This window comes from Neophocaena asiaeorientalis, unplaced genomic scaffold (assembly GCF_003031525.2).
Source record: "Neophocaena asiaeorientalis asiaeorientalis breed wild unplaced genomic scaffold, Neophocaena_asiaeorientalis_V1.1 scaffold196, whole genome shotgun sequence".
In the NCBI taxonomy this organism is placed as follows: Eukaryota; Metazoa; Chordata; class Mammalia; order Artiodactyla; family Phocoenidae; genus Neophocaena; species Neophocaena asiaeorientalis.
Window position 1 is genome coordinate 2512318 of NW_020173929.1, and position 26205 is coordinate 2538522.

A 26205-nucleotide genomic window follows, 5' to 3' on the forward strand; every position below is an offset into this window, starting at 1 on the left:
TTAAGCACAGGTTCCCACAGTTTGATATGTATTTATTATATGCATGCACTACTGTGATTACGTGCATCGTAAAACATACGTTTTAAAATATAAGTTAAGAAATGAGGTGGGAAATTTTGAATAGGAGTTCTAGTTTTCCCTTTCCGCATTCCAGTGGGCTGTCCATACACTGCTGGCTTACAACCCACCTTGGAGGCTGAAAAGAGCGTTTTGCCTGCTCTCACCCCATCGCTGGCTGGTAGGGAGCTACTTCTGCTCACCAGTTACCAGGTGAAGTGATGGTGGCTCCTTTAGGCAGCGGCTCCCCCATGTGGTGCAGTTGAGTTTTGTCAGACAGTTTCCATCTGTGAACAGAGCAGAAAACGAGTGTGAGGTATTTCTGAAATTCAAGTGTGAATCAGTGCGGATTGGAGGACTTCTTTCCAAATAAGATTTTATGAGGGATTACGGGAAACACTTGGACATGTAAAACCGGGTATCCCTCTTCTCCAGGGCTGGGCTCTCCTGTGATCCCCTGAGTAAGGGACTGTGTGTGTGTGCATGTGTGTGTGTGTGTCCTGGTGAGTCAGGTACGGGGTATGGTCTTGAGTTTGTACTCTGAAGCCCTCCTTGTACCTTATCGCCTGGCCCCTCGTTAAGCTTCCCAGTGGGTGCTCTTTGCAGCCAGTTCTAAGGTTTCCTTTTTCCAGGATTTTGAAGCTTTGACTCCAAACTTGCTGGCCAGGACTGTAGAAACAGTGGAAGGTGGTGGGCTGGTGGTTATCCTCCTACGGACCATGAACTCACTCAAGCAGTTGTACACGATGACCATGGTAAGTGTCCGTTTTTCTCTTTAACTTGATTGTGGTGGTTCAGATCAATCTGTGTTTTTGCTGCTTTCTTTTAAGAACTCCTACTGAGCAGCTCCAGTGAGCGGTCAGTATAATTTCTAGGCTGGGAGCTCTTTGGAGCTAATGAGGAATTTTCTGCAGAGAAGCCTCAGTGGCCCTGGGTGTGCTTAGGAATCTGTGAATTTTGCTTTCGCTCTCAGGCATTTGCAGATTCTACACCAGTGAGATTCAGACATGATGCAGCTGTTGTGTAGTTCAGTTTCTAAAACAGTATTCCACAGAGATCCACGCCAGTGCTTACATTTGTGTACTACAAAAAGGGGACCACGCACAGACGTTCTCACCTGCCCTCACCCTAATGGGTAGTGGAGGAGCATTGCCATCCCGCTCCCGGACTGGCAGAAACTTTGACTCCAGGGGGTGGGGGGGTATTTTTTTTCTGCCCCAGCTGAGGGGGTGGCTGGAAGGGTTTCCCTGGATGAGAGCTGGTTCTGCCACATGGGTGTGTTGAGCCGCAGGTTTGGAGTCATTGTACATTGCCAGCTGCTCAGGAACTGTTAGGCTTGGCCTCAGGGTTTCATGAGCTGCATCCGCCCGGTGAAGTGGACTTCCTTCAGATCTCAGTGCCTGCTTCCTGTCGCCCCATCGCCCCCAGCCCCTCCGGCCTCCTCGGAGGTCTTCAGGTGCACCCTCTCCCCTCAGCAGACTCTCACCTGAGGGCCTTCGCGCCGTTTCCACAGAGTGTCTTCTGGCTCACTTCCTCGCTGCGTTCCAGTCCCTGCCAAGATACCACTTCCTCGGTGCGGCCTCTCTCACACCCTGTGTAGCATATGTGGTTGGCCTGTCACTCCTCAACCTGTTTTATTTTGCTTCAAAGCATGGTACAGCCACCTAAAGTTAGACATTTATTTGTTTATTGTCTGGCTTCCCGTGCCAGTCTCCAAACTTTATGGGAGCAGGGACTTTGTTTTCCTCCCTGGTATATTCCCTGATCCTGGAAGGGTGCCTGGCCTTTAGTAAGCCCCCCTGAAATATCTGTGAGCGAGCGAATGTCTGTGCCCACGTCACTTTGTTTGTTCTTCCTCCCTCTCTTACTTGGCTGCCTGCTTACCAACTCAGAGGGCCTTCCCTCTCTACCCTATATAAGTAGTCCCCCTCCCCACCCCCCCATTGGCTGCCACTGCACCCTGTTTCTCATTCATAGCATTTACCAAAATTTGTATCTATTTACTTGTCTCCGTCCAACCATTTGACTGTAAGCTTCAGGAGAATAGGTTTCATGCTTTACTAAACACCGGTGTGTGCCCAGCTTGTCTGGCGTTGGCATGTGCATTTTATTGGACGAGTGAATATGTTTTGTGCTGCTGGATAGAATGTGGGAACAGTGAAAGGTGAGGTGAGGGGACATTTGTTGTGGTAAGAAACATTGCACTTAGTGTCTGAGTCCTGCTGCAGCAGATCCCATCCGGCCAGTTTCGCATGGCAGGTTAGGTAGGAGTAGATTTTGTTTCTAGCAGCATCACTGGTGCCTCTTTTACCCCAGGGCTGTTTGCTGGAACTTCTTCACACTTGGACGCTGAACCTCAGTGCGATTTGGGTGCCTCTGTTAATGGATGTTGTCTCTTTTAGGACGTGCATTCAAGATACAGGACGGAGGCCCATCAGGATGTGGTGGGAAGATTTAATGAGAGGTGGGTCTGGAGCACGTTTCTCACTTCCTCAGCTGTGGGGAGCCACAGTGGGAGGAACATTTTCACCTTGGACCCAACTGAAAGCTGTGCTCTGTCTCAGGGAAGGTAGTGCAGGAGCCCCAAATGGTGAGATTCCCGATAGCAGCGGTAGTTGTGCAGCTAACTGGAAGCAATAAAAGTGAGTGGAAGGCTGGGGCCTGGATTCTATCTTGCTTCTGGCCCTTACCAAGTCTCTCTCCCGCTCTGGCTTTTAGCCTACGCATCTGTCAGAGGGGTGATTTGTCTGGACCACTCTTTTCCCAAATGTGTTTCACAGAACACTGATGTTTAAGAGGGACCTTATGACAAAGGGGTTCTCTGGTCCAGTACGTCTGGGAAATGCTGATACGGTTTTTCCTTTCTGAGGATTCATGTGAGCCTGTTTTAGCCTCTGAAAAGTCTCACAGCACCAGGGACCCCAATTTATTTGACCACAGACCCCTTTTTAGGGAACGCCAGTTAGCAACACGTGAAACACCTTAAGAAGAAAGAAGCCATGTCCTAAGTCAACGGATCTCAACTGGAGCAGTTTTGCCCCTGGGGAGACTTGGCAGTGTCTGGAGACACTTTGATGGTCGTGACCTGCGGTGAGGGCGGGAGGCTGGTGGTGGTAGAGGCCACGGGTGCTGCTGAACAGCTTAAAAGGCACCGAAAAGCCCCTCCAACAAAGAATTATCTGGTCCAGAATCTCAGTAGTGCTGAGGTTTAGGAATCCTGGCCTGGGTGAACTGTGCGACCTAATTTCAATCGCCTCTGAAGCTGCTCAGTAGGAGTGGGCCTGGAGGTCGCCCAGCGCTACTGGCTGGAAGGGAAGCCTGTGAAAGTAGTGCGGGAGGCCCTTTTCTTGCAGTTGTGGGAGAAGCTTGGATTTTATAGCCAAACACATGTTTTGCTACACGCAAAAATGTTTGTATTATAGTGCTAGAGGGAGCTTTCCCCTCCACCCTTTCCTTTATTTTCTCCTCCTTGTGGCAGAAGGTCAGTCCATTTGTGTATGCGTTTGTTTCCCTGTGTGGCTGGTGAGCACATGTGGGATGGCTTTGGCGTTCCCCATTCAAGGAGACACGTAGTGCTAAAGGGTGAACCTGGCAGGATGGGGGAAGGGCCGGGGCACCCTGGAGCAGCGGGCTTCTGCACAGTAGGGGCCCTTGTAATCAGTCGCTTAAGGGAGTTCCCCGTTTGCTTGTTTGCTCTATAAAGCATGTTCGGGCCTCGTAAAGGAGGCTGGGAATCATCCAGCACTGCCCTCCAGATGACGGTGTTGGCTTTCTCCAGCTTTCTTAGAGACGTGGGGCTAGATGATTTTCCTGGAGAAAAGCCCTTCCCTTGTGGTGCAGACACTGCCCTCGGCGCCTCACGACTGCGGTTTGTTCCTCAGGTTTATTCTTTCTCTGGCCTCGTGTAAGAGGTGTCTCGCCATCGATGACCAGCTCAACATCCTGCCCATCTCTTCCCATGCCGCCAGCGTTGAGGCCCTCCCTCCCCAGACCCCGGTGAGCTGCCGGGAGCCGGGAACGTGGGGCAGGCTGCGTTTTCTGTGCTGGCCCTCCCGGGGTGGCGGCAAAGCTTCTCCTCCTCTCCTCTCTGGTAGGAGGAGAGTCTTGGGCCTTCTGGTCTGGAGCTGAAGGAGCTGAAGGAGAGCTTGCAGGACACCCAGCCTGTGGGCGTGTTGGTGGAGTGCTGCAAGACCCTAGACCAGGTGAGCTTGCGTTCGGAACGTCCCCAGCCCAGTCTGCACGGCGCGGAGGGGAGAGACAGCAGGCGGAGAGTGACAGACGCCAAGTTAGAACGAGGCTTGGCTCCTCCGAGGGCGAGGTCCCTTTTCTGTTGCTCACACTCAGGCGTGCAGCAGCAGCATGTGTTCACGACAGTGGTCCAGGATTAGCTCCCCCTTCCCCACATTAACAGTTCAGGGAGCTGGGGGTCGGGGGGAGATGGGTTACATTTATGGAGGAACGCCACAGGCACGGCGAAGGGGACGATTAAGGGAGTGAGAGTCCAGGTGCTGGGCCTTGCTTTCTGGCCAGTAAGAACTGCCCTGCAGCCCCTCCGCCCCCGAGTTAGCCTAGGCATCAGCCTGAATTCTCCGCAGCGATGGTGGTAGGTGGCTGGACCTTGGCCTTTCTCGAAGCTCACCTAATATGTTTCTCTTTCCACAGGCCAAAGCTGTCTTGAAATTCATTGAGGGGGTCTCGGAAAAGACCCTGAGGGGCACTGTTGTGCTCACAGCTGCCCGAGGAAGGGGAAAATCTGCAGCCCTGGGATTGGCTATTGCTGGGGCGGTGGCTTTTGGGTAAGGGGGTCCCCATCTTTAGGCACTCTGAGCTCTGAGGGAGCAGTGTGCAGGAGTAGGGGGTCAGGGGACAGGGAAGCTGCTCCTGGGTCTGAGCGGGCCCCTGTGTGATTTCTCTAGGTCTTGGGTTCCTGTCTAGAAAGAGCAATGCTGTTTCCCCCAAACCCCCAAAGGTGCACATATATGTGTGCATGCACACACAGACATACACCAGGGCCAACGCACTATTCAGAGTTGAACAAACACACAAGAGCAAAGAAATGGGGTTAAGAAACTTAAAAACTCTCAGGAGATGAGCATGAATGTGACCAGCTTTGCTGACTTAGAAAAGTACAAGTTTGACATTTGAATGGTTTTGATCAGTAGAAGATCTTGTTTGCTCCTGAGGAGCTGCATTTGAGTTTGATGTTCCTTTGCATTCTTTTGCCCTGGGCGGAAGACTTTTGCAACTGCCAGGAGGTCATGTACTTCCAGCTTCCCAGACATAAATAACGGACCTAGAATTTGCCACATCCCGTGTGCATTCTCTTCCTTGGTGCTCCTAATTAACAATGTTAGCGTTTCATAGATGGATAAACCCAGGCTTAGGGAGTTTCAGTGACTCACCCACGACCCCCCCCAAGTCAGTGCTGGTAGTGCTGGGGCTGAACTCGGCTCCTGACCCCTAGTCCTTTGTTTCTCTCGCTGCTCTGGCAGTACCACTCAGCCCCGCCACCATCAGCATCCTTTACACTGAACAAGGGTCCCTCAGAGGTTAACTGTGGCCTTAGCCTGAGCACAGTTGAGCACTTTGGCTTCACGGTTTGAAACCCTCGCAGCACAGCTAGTGATGAGAGTGAAGCCCTCCCTCGTCCCAGGGCGCAGGACTGGGGAGCCGCGTGCCGGCCCTGGCACTGAGGGAGCGGTCCCCACGGTGCCCTCAGCAGGGTGCTTTCACAGATGCTGGTAGCTGATTGCTGGGATGTGCTACCTTCAAACTGGTAATGCGTTTTCATTAGGTTGGGAGGAAGAATACCCTCAGGTCTGGAGTTGCTTTACTTTTCCTCCCCAAAACCTGTGTCCTGATTTGTTTTCTGCCACTGTCTCTGGTTATCCCCTGTGTAACAGGGGCAAACAAAAATATTTTCTTTTTTTAAGTTCTCTAAACATTTCTTAGATTTCCTAATTACTTAAAAAAAAAAAAAAATCCTCCTTTTGTTCAACAGGTACTCCAATATCTTTGTTACCTCTCCGAGCCCGGATAACCTCCACACTCTGTTTGAATTTGTATTTAAAGGATTTGATGCTCTGCAGTATCAGGTAGGAAATTAGGATAAGAGCTTATTTTGATTCCATGCTGAGCATAAATCCAGGTGAAGTCTTTAGAATGCAAACTTTCGTAATATTTAGTTTCTAAAGCCTATTTCTGACGTTTGGCATTGGTTTGGCTCTTTCCCTATTAGGAGCATCTGGATTATGAGATCATTCAGTCTCTAAATCCTGAATTTAACAAAGCCGTGATCAGAGTGAACATTTTCCGGGAACACAGGCAGACCATTCAGGTGAGGCTTGTTCTAAAACCCTACCACGTGGGGCCAGTGTCCTGCTGTATATAAATGCTCTAAGACGTCTCCTTTTATAGTTGTTTTATGTGCTGTGTAATTGCATATCTTTTAGAGAGCGTTGTTGTTTTACGGTAAACGTGTTCCAGATTTTCAGCCTCTTCTAAAGAAAAACATTCAAGCAGACTACCAAATGTATGTAGCCAGATGGGAAAGTTGTAGTTTTGTCCCTTGAAAATTGAGTGAGTAGGATTGTAAGTATGCTAATCAGCTAAGAGAAATAAAATCATTTTTTCCGCCATCATTTCTAATTTTGCTTAGTCACAGCAGGTTTTGAAATGATGCATCTGTAGCGAGGACAATAAATAACCTCACCATTTAAAGGAAGAAAAGTTCTTTGTACAATGTACTCTGAATCTTTGTGGTTTAGCTGGTGGCCTATTTTCCTTTTTAAACAGTGTTTCCCCGAAAGCTCTGTGAATCTCCAGTGCTCTGTAAGCCTGAATGGTCTGTACGTGTCCAAAGGCTACGATTTTGTTAAATCATGACAGGCTTGCAGAAGGAATGGAGGCCCGTGGGCTCCTAATGGAGCAGGTTATCGATCACTTTTGGAGCTGGGCTGGGGTGGGAAGTGGGCCAGGTCAACTTGGCACTTTACGCCCTTGACCTTTATGCCTGTGAGGCATTTGTATATGTCTGTCAAGGAGGTATACCTTTTATCAAGGATCCAGGTTATAAATGAGGTTCAGTGTTTGTGCCTTTTTCCCTCAAGGACCTTAGCTTTTTTCTTGCTGGGTCTCTTTCTAGACTCTCTTCTTTCTGTGCGTTTCTTCCTACTTTGGCCTGGTTCTCTCAGCTGAGGGGAAGAGAGTCCAGTGTTGGGGTAGGGTGGGGTGAGGGGCAGGCTGCAGGCCCTGAGAATACAGAGATCTGTTAAAACTCAAGAAAAACACATAAACCAAAGAGGGAGAAGCTTTCCGTGAAATGCCTGGCTCAGCCCTCGCTGCTCCTTGGATCTGTCATCAGAGACCTTCTCGTATTACCAGAGTCCTTTTGTCTCCAGACTGGAGTTGAAGCGCAGAAGAGGTGACCTGACTTTATGAGGCTACATTTGTGTCTCTTTGAGACCTCTTCTTTCTTGCTGGAAATTGCGATACAGCAGAATATTAAAGTCGGCTGTGCCTCTCCAGGGGCCTGCTTCCTGCTGCTTTTATGAGGTGCTTGTTTAGTTTTTCTCTGTAAGGATCCAAGATGTGGGGCCTTACTGAGGACATGTATCTGCTGTCGGAAATGAGTGGGGTCTCTGCCCCCTCGACCCATCAGCTTCCAGCAAAGCAGTTAAAAAATCTCACCTGTAATGGAATACTTGAAAACTACAGGAAAGCACAGAGACCAATATAAGATAACACTCAGGTGCCCAGCACTCAGGCTTAAGAAATGCTGATGTTTTGCTGTTTGCTGTGTTTGTTTCACGTTTAAAAAGCCACTCATGGGCTTCCCTGGTGGCGCAGTGGTTGAGAGTCCGCCTGCCAATGCAGGGGACACGGGTTCGTGCCCCAGTCCGGGAGGATCCCACATGCCGTGGAGCGGCTGGGCCCGTGAGCCATGGCCACTGAGCCTGCGCGTCCGGAGCCTGTGTTCCGCAACGGGAGAGGCCACAACAGTGAGAGGCTCGCGTACCGCCCCCCCCACACACACACACAAAAAGCCACTCATATTTTTGTTTTAAAGATCTGAATCCTCACAGACACGGTTGAAGTCCCTCTTGTACCCTTCCCCATCCATTCCCTTCCGTCACTCCCCATACTGTGCTCTGAGATTGGTGTGTTTCCTTTCTTTTTCTTCTCTTTTTTAATAAATTTATTTATTTATTTTTGGTTGGGCTGGGTCTTCATCACTGCACGCAGGTTTCCTCTAGTTGCGGCGAGTGGGCTTCCCATCGTGGTGCACGGGCTTCTCATTGCAGTGGCTTCTCTTGTGGCGGAGCATGGACTCTAGGCGCGCGAGCTTCAGTGGTTGTGGCTCGCGGGCTCTAGGGCGCAGGCTCAGTAGTTGTGGCGCACAGGCTTAGTTGCTCCGCGACACGTGGGATCTTCCCGGACCAGGGCTCGAACCTGTGTCCCCTGCATTGGCAGGCGGATTCTTAACCACTGCGCCACCAGGGAAGTCCCTGGTATGTTTCCTTTCAATTCATTTGTTTGTATTTCACTACATAATTATGTATCCATAAATGGTAACATACTATACTTGTCTTTTTTCAGCTTGCTTTTTTTTCACTCAACATTTGTTTTCAAGTTGGTCCAGATTGAAGCTTGTAGATCTGGTTGATTCATTTTTAAGCACTATATGAGCACATTACAGTTTATTTATATGTTTCTAGAATTGGAATTGTTGGGTCTTAGGGTATACACAGATTTCCATCTTTCTCGGATTTTGCCGGATTCTTCCTTAAAGTGTTTGTACATATTTACTTTCACCCCAGCACTCTCTTGAGTTTTTGTTTCTCCACGTCCTCACGAACACTGGGTGTTTTACTGCTATTTAAGTTTTGCCCGTCTGCGTGTGAAGTGGGGTCTCCTTGTTGTCTTGAGCATTGCGCTGATTACTCGTGAGGTTGAGTACCTTTGGTTATGTTAGTTGGCTATTCAGGTTTCCTCTCCTGTAAAAATACCTCTTCATAGGCTTTTGCAAACTTTAAAAAGAGCAGGAACCCCTGTAGGAACTGAAAGGGTTGTTTATATGCATAAGGGTGCCAAGCTCATGGCAAGTTTGTGACATTAGACGGCCCAGCTAATAATATAAATAAGGATGTGTGAGCACTAAGAAGGTTATAAGTCTTAGAAGTGTCCCCACCAGTGCAGGGGGACCTGGGCTTTATATTCACAGTGTCAAAGCAGGACACAGTACCCAGAGTGTAGGAGATGCTTGAGAAACTCCTCCCCTTTAGCCATTGCTGGGGCCAAGCTTGCCTCTGGCCCACTGGCCAAAGTGAGGCTGGGGAGAAGCCTGAGAAGGGAGAGAGGAGAGAAAGGGAGGCACCACCTATCACTCAGCCAGGTCCCAGGTAGGGCATTTTTACAGATTTACCTATTTTTTTTCTCAAGCAGCCATCAGGTATTTCCTCCATTTTCTGGAGAGGAATCTGAGGTGCTGAGATGAAGTGACCTGCCCAGGGCCACACAGTCAGTGGTCGACCTGTTTGGACCCAGGCACCTGACTCTAAGCCCATCCCAGCTTTGCCCTGCTAGGGAAAAGCGAGAAGGAGGAATGAGAGAAGAAGAAATAGGACCGGGGAGAGAGAGTAAAGAGAGGCCTTTATGGTGACTCACCAGTGATCACAGCCATGGTATCAGGTGGCCAAGCTAATAATACAAATTTTTCTTTCTGGCAGTATATACATCCTGCAGATGCTGTGAAACTGGGCCAGGCTGAACTTGTTGTGATCGATGAAGCTGCTGCCATCCCCCTCCCCCTGGTGAAGAGCCTTCTGGGCCCCTACCTTGTGTTCATGGCATCCACCATCAACGGGTGAGGCACCTTGGGCAGGAGCCGTTGCTCCCATTGTAGGTTGTTGCCAGTTAGATAGCACTTAATGAATGTGACCTGGGCCTGGGTGGGTAGGGCTGATTCCTGAAGTTTCTCTCTCCTCGGCCTTCTCCTTGGCAGCTGGCCCCTTCATAGTAAACTATAGCTCACTTCTGGTCTGAGCTACGGCCCACCAGAACAGGCAGCACCAGACTGAAGAACTTCATAACCCAGCTGATGAGTGTCTCCTTCTGTCCATAGACCTGATGAAGTTCTAAAGGGCACATGGATGGCAATACCAGTGTCTTATCTCTGAGGCTTATGTGAAAATATAGTATTAAAGTAACTGTATAGTTATCATAAGAAAGCAGGCTCAAGAGCTTTTTTAAAATTTTGAAATATTTAGTTCTTGTTTGCTTTAGAAAAGCTAGAAAGGTAAGGTAAGTAAAAAGAAAAATCACCGGTGATCTGACCATATAGAGACAGCTTCTGTTAGAATTTTGGTGTACATTTTCTGTGCATTTATTTAACTTTTTCATTTTGAATAAGAACATAAACATAGTTTTCATAATGTTTTGAATTTGCTTTTTTATGTAAAGAATATACTGGGAATTCCCTGGCAGTCCAGGGGTTAGGACTCAGAGCTTCCATTTCTGGGGGCCTGGGTTTGATCCTTGGTTGGGGAACTAAGATCCCACAAGCCGTGCAGCATGGCCAAAAAAAAAAAGAATATACTGGGAAATCGTTCCTGTTCAGTGTATACATATCTTCAATATTGAAAAGATTTCTATATGGAAGTCACATCTTGAAGAGATAATTCTATATTATAGATTTATTATTTGACTGCTTTGCTTATACTGAAAACAGTTAAATAAAATGGGTTTTACTCTTTTTTGATAACTGCTTTCTTGAGATATATTTAAAGTGTATAATTCAGTGATTTTTAGTATATTCATAGAGTTGTGAAACCATCACCACAGTCAATTTTAAAACATTTTCATTACCCCAGAAAGAAACCCCATATCCTTTAATTATCATCCTCTAGTTCCTTCCTAACCCCCAGTTCTAGGCAACCACTAATCAACTTTCTGTATCTATGGATTTGCCTATTCTGGGCACTTTATATAAGTGGAATCTTAGAATATGTGGTCTTTTGTGACTGGCTTCTTTCACTAACCGTAATGTCTTCAAGGTTCATCCGTGTAGCGTATATCAGTACTTCATGCCTTTTTATGGCTGAATACTATTCCACTGTATGTTTATATGCACATTTTGTTTTTCCATTCATCTTTTTGATGGTCATTTGGGTTGTTTCTCTCTTTTGGCTAGTAGCAGTAATGCTGCTGTCAACATTCATGTACAGGTTTTTGTGCAGACATGTTTTCTGTTCTTTCGGGTGTATACCTAGAAGTGGAATTAGCGGGTCAAATGATAACTTTCTGTTTAACTGTTAGCGAACTGCTAGATTGCTTTCCTAAGCAGCTGTACCATTTTACCTTCCCATCGCAGTGTCTGAGGGTTCCAGTTTTTCCATATCCTTGCTAGCATTTATATGTCTTTTTGATTATAGCCATCCTAATGAGTGTGAAATGGTATCTCATGTGGTCTTCATTTGCATTTCCCTGATGGCTGATGATGTGGGGCATCTTACATGCTTATTGGCCATTATTTATCTTCTTTGGAGAAGTATCTATTCAGATCCTCTGCTCATTTTTCTAATTGAGTTGTCTTACTTATTATTGAGTTGTATGGAAGGGTTCCTTATATGGTTTAGATACAAGTCTCATATACATGATTTACAAAAATTTTCTCCCACTCAACAACTTTCTCCCACTCAAGAAATTCCACCTTCTTGATAATGTTCTTTGAAGCACAAAATTTTTTTAGCTTTGTTGCTTGTGCTTACTTTTTTTTTTTAAATAAGTAAATGGAATTCCTTTGAGAATGCTTTGTTATATGGGGCAGGCAGGAGTAATAAAAGCACTTCAAAATTTAATTTTTTGATCATTCTTTAAAAGTAGTATTTGAGTTAGAGGAAGTATTTATACAGTACCCTTATTTATGGTAATGAATACTATGAAACAGTGTAAAACTGAAAATTAAAAAAACCCACTGAGCAGTCTGCACCCTGTGCTCACGTGTGCTTGTGACCAAAGACAAGGAGGAAATAACAATTGAAAAGAGCTGGTACAGTGATCAGATTATAGATGATTTCTTTTCCCCAAATTTTTTATTACTTCTTTATGTCATCTTTTAAATGAAAGTAGTAATGAGAAAAGTTACTTGGGTGGTGGATTTGTTTAATCTTAATTTTTTCAAATTGGAAGTGTTCTCTGTTCATTTTTTCAAGCATGGAACTTCTAATAGCAGCTCTTATTAATTGGCCATTTACCTGTGTTCCAGTTCCATTATGCTAAATGCTTTATTCACGTCATCTTCTCAGTCCTTATTTATTTATTTTTTTTGAGGTACGCGGGCCTCTCACTGTTGCGGCCTCTCCCGTTGTGGAGCACAGGCTCCGGACGCGCAGGCTCAGCGGCCATGGCTCATGGGCCCAGCCGCTCCGCGGCATGTGGGCTCTTCCCGGATCGGGGCACGAACCCGTGTCCCCTGCATCGGCAGGCGGACCCTCAACCACTGCGCCACCAGGGGAGCCCTCAGTCCTTATTTGTTAGTTCACAGTACAGTCTGGTGAGATGTGTGGAATAGTCCCCTTTTGAGGAGGAGGCTAAAAGGGGTTGAGTTCTTTGTCCAGAGGTACTAAATGGACATGCCAGGACTTGAGCCCAGGCCCAGATGGCTCCGAGGTGAGCCACCATGCAGCCCTGCCTCCTCTGGGCATGGAAGTTCAGAGGTGACAGGGTTGTCCTCGGCGAACAGAAGTCTGGTGTTTCATCAGGACGAGGAAAGTAGTTCTCTGTCCCCTCCTAGAGAGTTGATTTGGGACCTCATGCCCGATTGCCTTTGCTTTTGCTCCTAGCTACGAGGGCACTGGCCGGTCTCTGTCCCTCAAGCTAATTCAGCAGCTCCGTCAACAGAGTGCCCAGAGCCAGGTCAGCACCACCGCTGAGAACAAGACCACGACGACCGCCAGACTGGCATCAGGTACCCCTGGAGCTCTGAATGCGCCTGTAGTGCACAGCAAGTCACTTCACACTCTCCTGCGGGATCCTTCCCCTCATGACCACGAGGGCGGTAACAGACCGTCTGACCATCAGGCAGAGAGGTTGAGTCCCCAAGAGGTGAAGTTGCTTTTCTCTGAGGAACAGCAAACCAGTGACCAGATGGGAGGCTGACCTGGGCCTTCTGGTGGCTAGATTCCTGTTTGTCACCATCTCAGGACATTGGTTGCATTGACTTAGAGAGATCCCCTTGGGATTGGTGTCGAGGCAAGTTGAACATCCACCAGAACAATTTAAAACCACTCGCTTTAAATTCTTGAGCCATATTTTGTGAGCGCCATGTGACAGAGATAGAGTAGAACATTTGCCTTGCTCTTGTGGACAAAAAGTATTTACTAGTTGTTCCTCACTGTGTGTGTGTGTTTTGTGGGGAACAGCGCGAACACTGCATGAGGTTTCCCTGCACGAGTCGATCCGATACGCCCCTGGGGATGCAGTAGAGAAGTGGCTGAACGACCTGCTGTGCCTGGATTGCCTCAACATCACTCGGATCATCTCTGGCTGCCCCTTGCCTGAAGCCTGTGAGCTGTATCCTCCTGGGTTCCATTTGCCCTGTGAAAGGGAGAGGGGGCAATGGAAGAGTTGAACAAAGGGTTTTGGCCCTTTGCTTCATAGGCTGCTGCTCTAGGGAGAGGGGAAAGTTGAATGTTGTTGATTTCCCTTCTTTTCCTCCCTAATATGTTTCTGCTCAGAACCAGGGGCTCCTCTTCCCAGGCTGAGGGAAACCCACATATCCAGGTGACCCTTGGAAGTAGTGTGTCCTGTTCTGGGTTCTCTTTGATTTGCTTTGGTTGCTTAACTCCAGATCCAGCTACTATGTTAATAGAGATACCCTCTTTTGCTACCACAAAGCCTCTGAGGTTTTCCTCCAACGGCTTATGGCCCTCTATGTGGCTTCTCATTACAAGGTAACTGCAGCTAGCCCTCGGGTGAACTTTAGCAGTGAATTCCAGCACTGGGCAGTGCCTTTTGACTCGGCTTTTTGCATGTTTTGTTACCCAGTGGCTCAGGTGACCATTCCACTGGGACTTGAACGTCCTGATGTTGGCAAGGTCCAGGGGTCCTGCTGGAGGGGTTGCATTTCCCATTGTTGTTCAGGCTTGTCGTGGGCTCCAGCTTTGCATACAGAGTGTGAGATTTCTGCACGTAGCTCCATGTGTGGTAGCTGGAGAGGGTGGAAAGTTTTGCCCATTTTAAAAGGGGTACTTATATTTCTTGCCTGTTGGCTAAATGGATGGGCTGAGATGACATAGCACTTGTAATCCGGGGGCTGCTGTTTGACCTGAGACCAGCCTTATACCCCTGGGCTGTTTTTAAGGAGCAGTGAATGAGAATTTGGAATATTTGAAAGTCTTAAAAAGGCACATTGGAAAGGACACTTTTTGAGTGTCTAGGTAGCTTTTTTATGAACACCCTTTAAACGGAAAGCCAAAGCGTTGATGTTAGAAGTGGTGAGAGGTTGTCTTGAAATAGCAGCCTCTTATCAGGAAGAAGTTCACTCCCCAGCTGTGAAGTATATAGCACTAACTAAGCAGGTCTCTGCTCCGGCTCTGCAGCCTCAGCACTCGTGGTGAGGTGACAGCAAACGTTGGAGGCTTAAGTCCCACTTAAGCCCTTACAGAGGGTCTCAGGCTGGCCGGCTATGATGCTGGAAAGGCGCTTTGACGGGTTTCAGCACATCACCTGGCTCTGGGGAAGGCAGTTCTCCAGTCATGACTGTGGAGTAGCCTCTCGAGTGAGGACAGGATGAGGAGTGCTTCTCACTGACCTGTTGGTGCCCCACAGAACTCTCCCAACGATCTCCAGATGCTTTCTGATGCGCCTGCTCACCATCTCTTCTGCCTCCTGCCTCCCGTGCCCCCCACCCAGAATGCCCTTCCTGAAGTGCTTGCTGTCATCCAGGTACAGAAGCTGAGGTGTCCTTGTGGCATTGATTTTGGGACCCACTTAGGCATCAGGGATTAGTGGCTCGGTAACCGCAGCGCCGAAGGGGAAGCTGCTGATTCCTGGTCTCAAGCCTAGTGACTGGACGTATCCAGGCAGGCGATTAGGGTGCATCAAAGGAAACTACCACCCAGACAGAGACCCAAAGCCCCACTGTTCATGGATGGGTGAAAATCAGAACTGGCCACTTGTATTTTGACTTGCAGCTCCTAAACCAGCACTTTGTTTTCCTCCTTTATTACGGAAGCAGTACATGCTACTTGTAAAATTAGAAGACACAGATTGGGAAGATGTGTTTAATGCCTAGCCTGTATTTATGCATTTCTTTATCATTTTTCCTGTTCATAAACATGCGATCATAGTATTTGGTAATCTGGGTTTTTTTTTTCAACGTGTCAGATGTTCATAATCTGCGTAATTTTTAAGGCTGCATTGTATTTCATGACGTGCACGTACGGTACTATGTTTAACCATCCTCCCGTTAGCCCCTGGAGTCACTGACGTTGCACAGTTCTGTAGAGAGCCACGTGAGCGGCCTGAGCCTTAATTGGTGAGCTCACATGTACACCATGTGTGGAGACCCTCTTCTAGTGTGGTTTTGCTCTCTGGGCCAGGAGGATGTCAGTATTCTGCCTTCTTAGTGAGGGTGTCAGGATGCCCAGGGGACACAGTAATGAAACTTCTCTTGGAAATGGATGAGTTGGTTACGGGGTTAAGCATGCGCTGGGTGGAAACAGCCGGCCTAGTCAGAGCAAGGGCGGAGCGCTGGCGAGGTTCTGGGGGTGGGCTCTGAGCCTGGAGCCGGCCTTTCTGTGTGCACTGTCCTGTTTCCCCAACAGGTGTGCCTCGAGGGGGAGATTTCTCGCCAGTCCATCTTGAACAGCCTGTCTCGAGGCAAGAAGGCTTCGGGGGACCTGATTCCATGGACAGTGTCGGAACAGGTGATGTGCTTTCCCTGGTGTGTCTGAGCGAGTGAAGCTGGCAGTGCTGGAGACTGTCTTTTGTTGCTTAGTTACCGGCTTGTGTCTCCCCCACAGTTCCAAGACCCGGACTTTGGCGGCCTTTCGGGTGGAAGAGTGGTCCGCATTGCTGTTCACCCGGATTATCAAGCGGTAACGTGTCCTCGTGTGTGCTGTTATTTAAACCTGGTGTGCTGTAATTAGCTGCCTCCGTGTTGCTGGCCGCTCGTTGGGGCAGGTGTATGCGGTTGTTTAAATAGGAAGCTGGCCAAGGAGTAGCAGATCCAGGTCCCCCTCTGCTGTGGACGGTTCGCCCGGGGCTGGGGGTGGGTGGGCAGGATGATTGTATGTGCTCACTCTTTGTGAGGACAGCGGACTCGTGAACCAGATCTGCTTCCTGTAGTTACCTCCTGTCTTAGAAGTCCTCACCGAAGAGTTAGCCGTAGAGTCGTCATTTCCGAGCTCGCTGATCTGTGGACCAGAAAGCATGCTCAGCCATCCTCACGTTCTTGACGGGCTGGACAGTGCGAGAGTGAGGGTCGTGCCATGCTAGGTCTTAAGGGTCTCTGCTTTGACCTTGTTGAGGGGTTTCATTGGTTCCCTTTGCGAAGTGCAGTTTGACCTGGAGTGAAGGCTTTCTAGAAGCAATACAGGGGTGTACGAGTGGCCTAGACACTGAGGACATCTCTCTTCCCTTTGCCCGTTTCCCTCCGTGTTTGGTCACAGATGGGCTATGGCAGCCGAGCCCTGCAGCTGCTGCGGATGTACTATGAGGGCAGGTTCCCTTGTCTCAGGGAAGAGGTCCTGGAGCCCTCACAAGAAATTCGCACTGTCAGCAGTGAGGTAAGCGTCTTCTGGCCGAGCTCCTGGCTCCGGGGAGGGCCATCCTCTGGGGGTGGAGTACCATCGAGAGCTGTCCTGTGGTCTGGGCTCTCAGCAGGAGCAGCAGAGCTCCTCTCTGGCTTGGGAGAAGCTTCTCTTTCCCCAGCTGACACTGAGACTGAGGCCCTCGGGTCAGCGTCATCCGCCTCACCTGGAGACTCGTGAAGAGCGTCAGCTCTTGACCCCTGCCCCAGACCTCCTGAATCCGAGGCTCTGGGTGGGGCCCAGTAATCTGCCTGAAGCTCCCAGGTGGTGCTGATCCACATGCCGGCTTAAGGCCACAGCTGTGCGGTCTCCTCCTCTTAGTACTGAACTCAGACTCAGGGAAGCTCTGTCTTTGTGGGTAAGAATGCTTAACGCTAGGAGCTGGGACAGCTTTTCACACGGGCTCATTTGATTTTTCAGGGTGTGCCTGTTCAGGAGGTGGGAAGGGGCTTATACTTAAGGTTTGTCACTTCCCAAGACACAGAGCCATCCGGTGACAGGCCTGCGTCTTCAGCGCCTTACCTCTGTCTCTGTAAATGCGTTTGGCATTTCTAAACCGTGTGGCTGTTTCCCGAATTCTGGGTTTTGAGCAGTGTGAGTCCGTGCTTGTCTAGGGGTTTGGTATCCTTAGGAATGATGACTGGACTTAATGGTGATTTTACATTTTAAAAACCAAGACACCTGTCCCGGTTTTTGCTGTGTTCGTCCAGAGCTTGGTGTGGCCAGGGGTGCTTGGGAATGTCATTAACCTTCCTCTCTCTCCGCTGGGTGGACGTGCTCTCCCCTCTGGCATCCTCCAGGCTGTCAGCTTGCTGGAAGAGGTCGTCACTCCCCGGAAGGACCTGCCTCCCTTACTTCTCAAACTGAACGAGAGGCCTGCCGAGCACCTGGACTACCTGGGGGTGTGCTACGGCTTGACCCCCAGGCTCCTCAGGTAAGCGTTCGCCTGCCCTTCCTCCCGCAGCATCCCTTTGGCCTTGGTGTCCTGAGAATGAGAGTCCTGTGGGCTGCGTGTCTGCCTTTGCAGTGGTGTCAGCTGTCCTGACGCCCCCGCACCGCTGCCCTCACCCCCCGCCCTTCCCAGCTCTGTGTGTCAGCCGCTCCCAGAAGGCACACGTGGTGACCTGCTCTGTATCGTTTGCAGGTTCTGGAAACGAGCTGGCTTTGTCCCTGTTTATGTGAGACAGACCCCGGTGAGTGAGGCGCCTGGCAGGGGAGGGTGGTGACAGGTGTGTCCTCGCAGAGCCCTGGAGCCTCCCGCTGTGCCCTGAGCGGTGCGTCTGTGCCGCCAGGAGGCTTCTCTGAATGCCCCCGGAGCAGCCGCCCCTACTGAGGGCCGCATGGCCACTCTCCCCACTGCACACTCTAGCGGCTTCGCGCTCCACGCTGAGATGGCGGAAGTGCACGTGGACTTGTTCACCGCGTTCTGGAATCCTGTCACTGGGGGCCTCCTCGAATTTGTATTTTTTAAAAACAGGAAGAAAAGTGGTTCTAGGGGAGGAGTGCATACCATAAGCTGGTATCTGAAGGAGGGATGCGCTTGTGTAGACAACACAGCCATAGAGGATAAAATGAAGATGAGAGAGTTAGTGGCTGTCAGTTCATTAAAAAAAAAATTTATTTAGTGCGTGCACTGAATCAAGTAGTGAGCAAGACAAGCCGTGAAGCTTATTTTCTAATGAGGAGAAATAGGCAGCAAAAAAGTGAGCAGACGAGAAGTATTCAGATAGTGACGGTGTAACGAGTGGTCAGGCTTCTGAGGCGCGACCTTCCAAACTGCAGCCTGAATGATCAGGGGGGACCAGCCATGTGACAGTCCTGCCTGCAGAAAAGTGAGCGTATTCAAGCAGGGGGCACAGCAAATGTGAGGACCTGAGGCAGAAAGGAAGTTGGTGATTTGAAGGAAACAAAGGGCCAGTGTGGCTGGAGGGACCTTGAAAGGAAAGGGTGGTGATTCACAGCGGGGCAGGTGGGTCTGGGCAGGGACTCTGCGCTCCCTCCCCGTTCAGGTGGAGGGAGGGGTTAGAGGGAGGGTGCTGGGGCTGCCGTGTAGACGATGGACGGTGGCCCGTGAGTAGAGGCGGGGAGATGAGCAGCTTGGCTGGGGAGGACATGGTGAGGGGAGAGAAGGGCCAGATGCCAGGGGTGTTTGGGAGGTGAACTGAGAAGAGTTGAAGGATGGGGGTGTGGAAGGTAAGTGAACAGAAGCATCAAGGGTATTTCTTTGGTTTTTGGCTGGAGAGACTGGCTGAGAAACTGGGTGTTGGAGGTGCTGTTTCCTGGGATAAGACTCAATGGGAGGCTTCCTTGGTGGCGCAGCGGTTAAGAACCCAGCTGCCAGTGCAGGGGACACGGGTCCGAGCCCTGGTCCAGGAAGATCCCACATGCCGCGGTGCAGCTAAGCCCGTGCGCCACAACTGCTGAGCCTGCGCTCTAGATCCCGTGCGCCACAACTGCTGAGCCTGCGCTCTAGAGCCCGCCAGCCCCAACTACCGAGCCTGCACTCTAGAGCCCGCGAGCCACAACTACTGAAGCCCGCGCGCCTAGAGCCTGTGCTCCGCAGCAAGAGACGCCACCGCAATGAGAAGCCCGCGCACCACAACGAAGAGTGTCCCCCACTCACCGCAACTAGAGAAAGCCTGCACGCAGCAACGAAGACCCAAAGCAGCCAAAAAAATAAATTAAATAATAAATAAATTAAAAAAGAAACTGAATGGGGTAGGACCAGATTTGGAGGTGGAAGTGGGAATTGTTTTTGGCATAGTAAGTGTGTGATGCCTATTAGACAGCCAAGTGTGGAAGTATGGAATAGGCAGTTGACTACAGGAGTCTGGAGATCAAGGAAGAGGTCGGGGCTGGAGACGGAGATTTGAGAGTCATCAGCATACTCTTAGTAGAATATACTCTCGGGGTCAAGGATTGTTTTGGTGTGGGGTGGGGTGGCCTGTTTTCTTCACAGCTGTAACCCCAGCACCTAATAGCATCTGCTATGTATAGTACATGTTCAGTAAATACTTTTGTTCAGTGAATAAGTATTTAAAGCTGTTGGAAGAAGGGGCTGAGAATAAAGAGGGTGAGTCCTTAGACTCTGCAGCATTTAGAGGAAAGAGTCAGGAAACACAGCAAGGGAGGCTGAGGAGTAGCCATGATCTGTAGGAGAAGGGCAGGGGCTGTGGTGTCAGAATCCAAGAATAACGAGTGTTTCAGGAAGGGGAGTCATTGCTGTCAGAGAACAAGTAAGGTTAGGACAGTTGACCATTGGATTTGTCCGTGTTGGTGATCGGAATAAAGGCAGTTTCAGTGGAGTGGCGGGATCAACCTGACCGGAGAGAATGGGAGGTGAGGAAACAGACTGAATACACGATTCCTACACGAGGCAAAGGGAGCAGAGGAATAAGGTAGCTGGCAGGAGATAGGAGTCAGGGCGGGTTTGTCAGCCGGGAGATTCCAGAACATGTTTGTTTGCTGCAGGGTATGATCCTGTAGAGATCATGCAGATGCAGGTGAGGGGGGCTGATTGCAGGACTACAGGCCTGGAAGAGGCAGGAGGGTAGGACCTGGAGTGCAGGGGGAGAGGTGGCCACCGCATCCCTCACAGCAGGAGGGAAGCAAAGAGTGGGCACAGAAGGTATTGGTCAGCTGGTGGAGTTGGTGCTGGGAGGATGAAGAAGTTCTCCAGGTCAGTATCCAAGGGTGGCACCCATCTGAGAGTTCAAAGCTGGACTGATGAGGACCACTGGGTGTGTGGCTGCTTCCACGCGGGCGGGAGCAGCTGTAGAGGGGCTGGGTCCTTGTCAGTGACCCTGGCCTGGACCATGGTGCGTCCCTGTGGTCTTGTACTGTGCAGTGCTTGTTTGTGACGTGGTGGTGGCCTTTTGTTACTTGAATGCCCTTCAGTTGAAATCCATTAGGTGTTTTTATGGTGTTGGGCTTTGTGGTTGTTGTGTAGTAGAAATTAAAAAACCTGTGGTTACTGCTTTAGTACCTAAAGGAGCCTGCACTTGCAAACCTGTTGCCAGCAGGGGTCTTGCCGTGCTTGTTTCTGGCCATGCGGTTTTTGCTGCGAGCACCCAAAGCACGTTGATTGGATCACGTGGAGTTTAAGCTGTAATGCCTCCCGGTTCAGAATCTGACCTGACGTGAGCAGGGGCTCACAGCAGAAGACACGCTCCGAAGGTCTGAGCAGCTTTGCGCCATCGCTGGGGCGCCTGCTCGGAGGTTGCAGGGCAAAGTGGTCTCTGGAAGCTGTCGTGTAGGCAGTGGGCCCTGCGAGAATGAAGGCGAGGACGCCTCTCCTGCTGGGGAGGAAGCAAGGGCCCGGGTAAGCGTGCTTGCCCTTCAGCAGTGACAGGTCCTTCATAAAAGGGGGTCTTGGTGCCAGTTAGGGATCCTGTGTTTCCCAGAATGACCTGACCGGAGAACACTCGTGCATCATGCTAAAGACGTTGATGGACGAGGATGAGGCCGACCAGGGCGCCTGGCTCTCTGCCTTTTGGAAAGGTGAGTGGGAGTGGAGGTGGAGGGTGGCCAGGTGCAGGCACAGGGGCCTGCAGACCTCTGACACTGTGTGGTTGAACCCTGCAGATTTCCGAAGGCGATTCCTAGCCCTGCTGTCCTACCAGTTCAGCACCTTCTCTCCTTCCCTGGCCCTGAACATCCTTCAGAACAGGAACATCGGGAAACCTGTGCAGCTGGGTGAGCTGGTGGGGCGGCCGGAGGGCTGGTGGGGCTTGGTTGTGTGGAACAGGCGGTGGGCATGTGGTCCAGGAAGAGGGCTGGACTAGGAATGGAGGGACTGGTGCCAGGCCTGCGCCTCCCCCATCCCCTCTGCTCAGCAGGCCCTGCGCCGCCTCAGGGCCGCTATCGCACACTGCCCTCATGACAGGACTTGGGGGGGAAGGACTTGGCTTTAGAGGTGTAAGTAAGGCCTACAGCTGGTCAGTTGTGGAACCTGATCTAAATCCTGTGAGCTAGGGTAACTAGCTCAATTCTGAGGCTCCGTTTCCTCATTCATGAAATTGTAATAAGGATATGCTGTCAACCTTCTATGGCCAACACAAAAAAAGGTGTGAGGGATCATCAGTGTTAAAGCCGTGGGGTATTTTTTCCCTCTTGCTAGTTACGTGTACGTATACCCTTTTTTTGGGCCAATTATATTTTGGTGTAAAGATCTGTCGAGCTGGGTGGAGCATGCCTGTTTTCTGTGAAGCTGCGTCCTGAGGAGAAGTGACGAAGTGGGGAAAGTGTTGCATTCCCCTAACCCCAGGGCACGGGAGCCTTTCTTGGTCTGATGTGTTGGCGTGGAACTCTGAGCAAGGGTCACACACCATCCGTCCCCCTCCCTGCGTGGACCAAGCTGCCTCCCCTTTGCAGGAGGAGGGTCAGGGCGGCCCAGGGTGGGCAGGCACTTTTAGGTGACTCCTGCCCGGCTCCTGCTGAAGGCCCAGTGGAGGAGCAGCTGTTGGGTGCCACCTGGGGACTGTTGTGAGTGCCATCTGGGAATCTCGTCAGACCCTGCAAGGGCGTTGGGCTCACCTGACTCGTCTGGCTCTGTCGCATGTCCAGCCCTGTGCCGGGAGGAGCTGGAAGCACTCTTCCTCCCCTATGACCTGAAGAGGCTGGAGATGTATTCACGGAACATGGTTGACTATCACCTCATCATGGACATGATCCCGGCCGTCTCCCGGATGTATTTCCTGAACCAGCTGGGGGACCTGGCCCTGTCCGCTGCCCAGTCGGTAGGTCACCTGCTGCTCGTGCTGGCTTTGTGGAGCAGTTTGTGTGCTGGGTGTCGGTCGGATGCTCTGACGTAACTTCGTGGTGCTGATGGGGGGTAGTGGTCTCACCTTTTACGCGTGGGGACTCGGGCTTTGCAGTTGAGCTGTGTGCCCAGCAGTACATAAGCAAGTAGAAGTGCTGCAGCCTGGACCCACGTTCTTCCACCCCACCACGTTGCCTTGATTCTTACTCTGCTTCATCAGAGGTCCAGGAGCACCTTGTACTTGTAACGTAGCCATAAAGCAGCTATTTGCCGGGATAAGAAGTTAGTTTGGAGATTTCAGGAGGAGGGAGTTTTCCTAGTGGTTTCAGTAACAGGATGAATGGGAAGATTCCACAATAGTGTCAGTCAGTGTTTTGGTCAAGAGAGTGTAACTCTGGTTCTTGGTGTGGTTTTAATGGGCAAAAGCCTGCCCTGGCAGCCACTCCAACAGATTCTCCGTCCCCCAGGCTCTTCTCTTGGGGATTGGCCTGCAGCACAAGTCTGTGGACCAGCTGGAAAAGGAGATCGAGCTGCCCTCAGGCCAGTTGATGGGACTTTTCAACCGGATCATCCGCAAGGTTGTGAAGGTAACCTCAGCTGAGGGCAGGGCTTTGGCCTGTGTTGAAAAATGTGTCAAGCCCACTCCCTGCCCCAGGATGCAGAAAGGTTAACATTTGGCTGTGTTTGCCGCAGGTCTCCACACACACACACACACACACACACACACACACACACACACACACACACACACAGATATGGGGAACTTCAGCTGGATCTGTAACGTTCCGCGTTGTCTTGCAGAGGCACTCCTGATGGGAGTGTGACATCTCCAGTCGGGGATCTCCTGCTCCTCCCATGAGCATGTGTGCTCCTAAACCGTGCAGGGCGCGTGCTGAATGACTTGGTAACGAGTGACTGGGCCTCTGCTGCTCCTTCATCTTCTGCTTCTTGGCCTTGGTCTTTTGTAGCTGTTTAATGAAGTGCAGGAGAAGGCCATCGAGGAGCAAATGGTGGCAGTGAAGGCTGTGGTTATGGAGCCCACGATGAAGACGCTGAGTGACGACCTGGTACGAACACCGAACGTCCTCCTCTCCCCTATAGGAGGGTCCCCAGCGCTAGTGTTCTGGGGGTGTGAGGGGCGCGCTCCCCGAGTCTCCCTGCCCCTCGCGTGCCCACCCAGCCCTTGACGAGGCCCCCTGCTGAGTGCGTGTGCGAGCTGGCAGTCCGGCAGCTGCTGTTGTGATCGTTTAGGTTTAGGTTTGATCGGTTAGGTTTTCAGAAGGCACGTTTTATGTTCATACACACTGAGTAAGAGCTGCCTCTAACGCTGTGGGAGGGAAATGTGCAGAAGGAGAGGCCTGCTGGTCGTCGCGGTCACGTTCTGTCCCCTGGCCTTTCCCTGCCATTTGTCCCCTGCCTGACTCTGACCTACTATCTGTATGGGACTTCGACCACAGGACGAAGCAGCAAAGGAGTTCCAGGAGAAACACAAGAAAGAAGTGGGGAAGCTGAAGAACCTGGACCTCGCTCAGTAAGGCCCCTTGTGGGAAGCACGGAACCTCTGCTGGTTGCTTCTGATTCGCTTCCTGGGTGCCCTGGAAGCTGTGTTTCATGGGATCATTTTTAGAAGCACTAGCCGCTAAAAACCTCCTCATTGACTAATTGCATAATTTTGAAGGATTTGTTTTCCCCAGATCAGCTCTGCCACTATGGAAGTCACGACTTGCAGGTTGTGTTCCCGAGATCCCTTGGGTCCCATGTCATGCCCCGGGCCCCTTAGGGAAGGGGGATGCTGATCCATGAGCATCCAGTTTCAGTGGCCACTTTTTAATATTTGGCTTTTGATGTGAATTTGTTTGAAGAAAAGATCCTACTGCCAACGAACCAACAAAACCCCTTGTTCTAGAACCCTCCATGCCCCGGAGATTGCAGTCCTCTTTGAGCTGCAGCTATAATGGTGGTACCCGCCTGGTAGATTGATGTGAATAACCGCTCCACAGACTTGGTGGCCTCTGAGCCTCTTTGACCTGTAGTCCCGTTGCCGGGTCATTAGTGATGGTGGTTGTTGGATGTGAGCTGGAGGCGGCCAGGAGGTCCGTGGGCAAAGTATTGAGCTCTGCACACAGCTTTGCAGCATCAAAGCCTTGACTTGTCAGGACTGCCAGATCCCAGAGAGGTGGGGCGAGGTGGGGCAGACATGGCCCAGTCCAAGGGCGTGTGGGCTGTGGAGGTGGCGGTGAGCAAGGAGATGCTGGGGGTGACAGGAGACTCCTCTGGTGGGCGGGTGGACGGTTGCTGAGAGTCAGGTGGCAGAAGTCAGGCAGCTGCCTTCTGTGCGGATCGACCCCTGCTAGCAGGCCTGACCGTGCTTGTTCCGGTGAAGTTCCTGTCCCCTGGAGCTCAGCTGCACGCCTTTCCCCTGCTCTCTGCTGTTCAAATGCTGGGGCAGCTCGGCCTGGCTTTCGTGGTAGGACGTGTGTGATGAAAACGTTGTCACTCTCTTATTTTCTTTTAAGCGGCCTTCTCTTCTTTTGAGCAGGCTTTGATATTTCCCTTTATTTTTTAGATACATAATCCGTGGGGACGATGAAGAATGGAATGAAGTTTTGAACAAAGCCGGGCAGAATGCCTCAGTTGTCAGCCTGAAAAGGTGAGGGGCTGGCATACGTCAGGCAGGCGAGGCATTCTGGCCTCTCTGCTTCGCTAGTAACTTTCTCTAGGAAATAGGAGGTTGGAGCAAAAGCTTTGAGGAAAGTCACTATTCTTTCCTTTGAGGGATGCTATTTTTGTATCATAGCTCCCACTGATCAGGCAGGGCCATTGCTTAGGCCTGGATCTCTGCATCCCCTGTATTCTCAGACATGCCAGGGAGACAGGCTTGAGAACAACAGCCTTGGAGTTGCCGCTACCTGAGCACTTCCTGGGGGCTTTAATGCAGCATCCCCTTCATGCTCTAAACAGAGGTGGCTTTTTTCTTACATCACTGCTTTATTTATTTATTTTTATTGAAGTATGATTGATTTATAATGTGTTAATTACTGCTGTACGGAAAAGTGACTCAGTTATACATATGTATACATTCTTTTTCATATTCTTTCCTATTATGGTTTATCACAGGACCTTGTTGTTTATCCATTCTGTATATACCGGTTTGCATCTGCTGATCGCAAACTCCCAATCCATCCCTTTCTCACCCCCCCTCCCCCTTGGCAACCCACAGTCTGTTCTCTATCTCTGAGATTGTTTCTGTTGTTTTGGGGTTTTTTCAGGCTTATTAGGCTTGACCTCTCTAAACTCACCCTTTCACTCTATCCCCTCAAACCTGGTTATTATTTTGCTTTTTTAATAGGGTTTTATGTGTGTTATACACATATATAGTTCAATTTGTGTATGTCTTTTTTGAAACTTTCCTTGATAAAACACACAGCTTCTTCGTTATTTGTGCTTTTTTAAATTGCTGTGGCCCTGTCTTTTTCCCAGATTTGCTCTATTGATCTCTTTTTTTCCCCCTTAATATTTATTTATTTGGGCTGTGCTGGGTCTTATTTGTGGCATGTGGGATCTTCCTTGCAG

General features: G+C 50.2%; 1 protein-coding gene across 3 annotated transcripts in view; it reads left to right on the forward strand.

The window, feature by feature from the left end:
* Positions 1-26205, forward strand: part of NAT10 (N-acetyltransferase 10) — a 35933-nt gene that overhangs the window by 5469 nt on the left and 4259 nt on the right. For all 3 annotated transcript variants that reach the window (XM_024752604.1, XM_024752606.1, XM_024752605.1), the window contains 24 exons: positions 690-812; positions 2460-2521; positions 3939-4053; positions 4152-4259; positions 4720-4853; positions 6059-6152; positions 6296-6394; positions 9786-9922; positions 12900-13024; positions 13479-13629; positions 13913-14009; positions 14887-15003; positions 15885-15986; positions 16083-16157; positions 16731-16847; positions 17672-17805; positions 18016-18064; positions 21275-21371; positions 21456-21566; positions 22437-22609; positions 23100-23219; positions 23601-23699; positions 24090-24163; positions 25199-25282. In XM_024752604.1, coding sequence (XP_024608372.1) covers positions 690-812; positions 2460-2521; positions 3939-4053; positions 4152-4259; positions 4720-4853; positions 6059-6152; positions 6296-6394; positions 9786-9922; positions 12900-13024; positions 13479-13629; positions 13913-14009; positions 14887-15003; positions 15885-15986; positions 16083-16157; positions 16731-16847; positions 17672-17805; positions 18016-18064; positions 21275-21371; positions 21456-21566; positions 22437-22609; positions 23100-23219; positions 23601-23699; positions 24090-24163; positions 25199-25282 — 2597 coding nt within the window. The remainder of the gene's footprint in view (positions 1-689; positions 813-2459; positions 2522-3938; positions 4054-4151; positions 4260-4719; positions 4854-6058; positions 6153-6295; positions 6395-9785; positions 9923-12899; positions 13025-13478; positions 13630-13912; positions 14010-14886; positions 15004-15884; positions 15987-16082; positions 16158-16730; positions 16848-17671; positions 17806-18015; positions 18065-21274; positions 21372-21455; positions 21567-22436; positions 22610-23099; positions 23220-23600; positions 23700-24089; positions 24164-25198; positions 25283-26205) is intronic.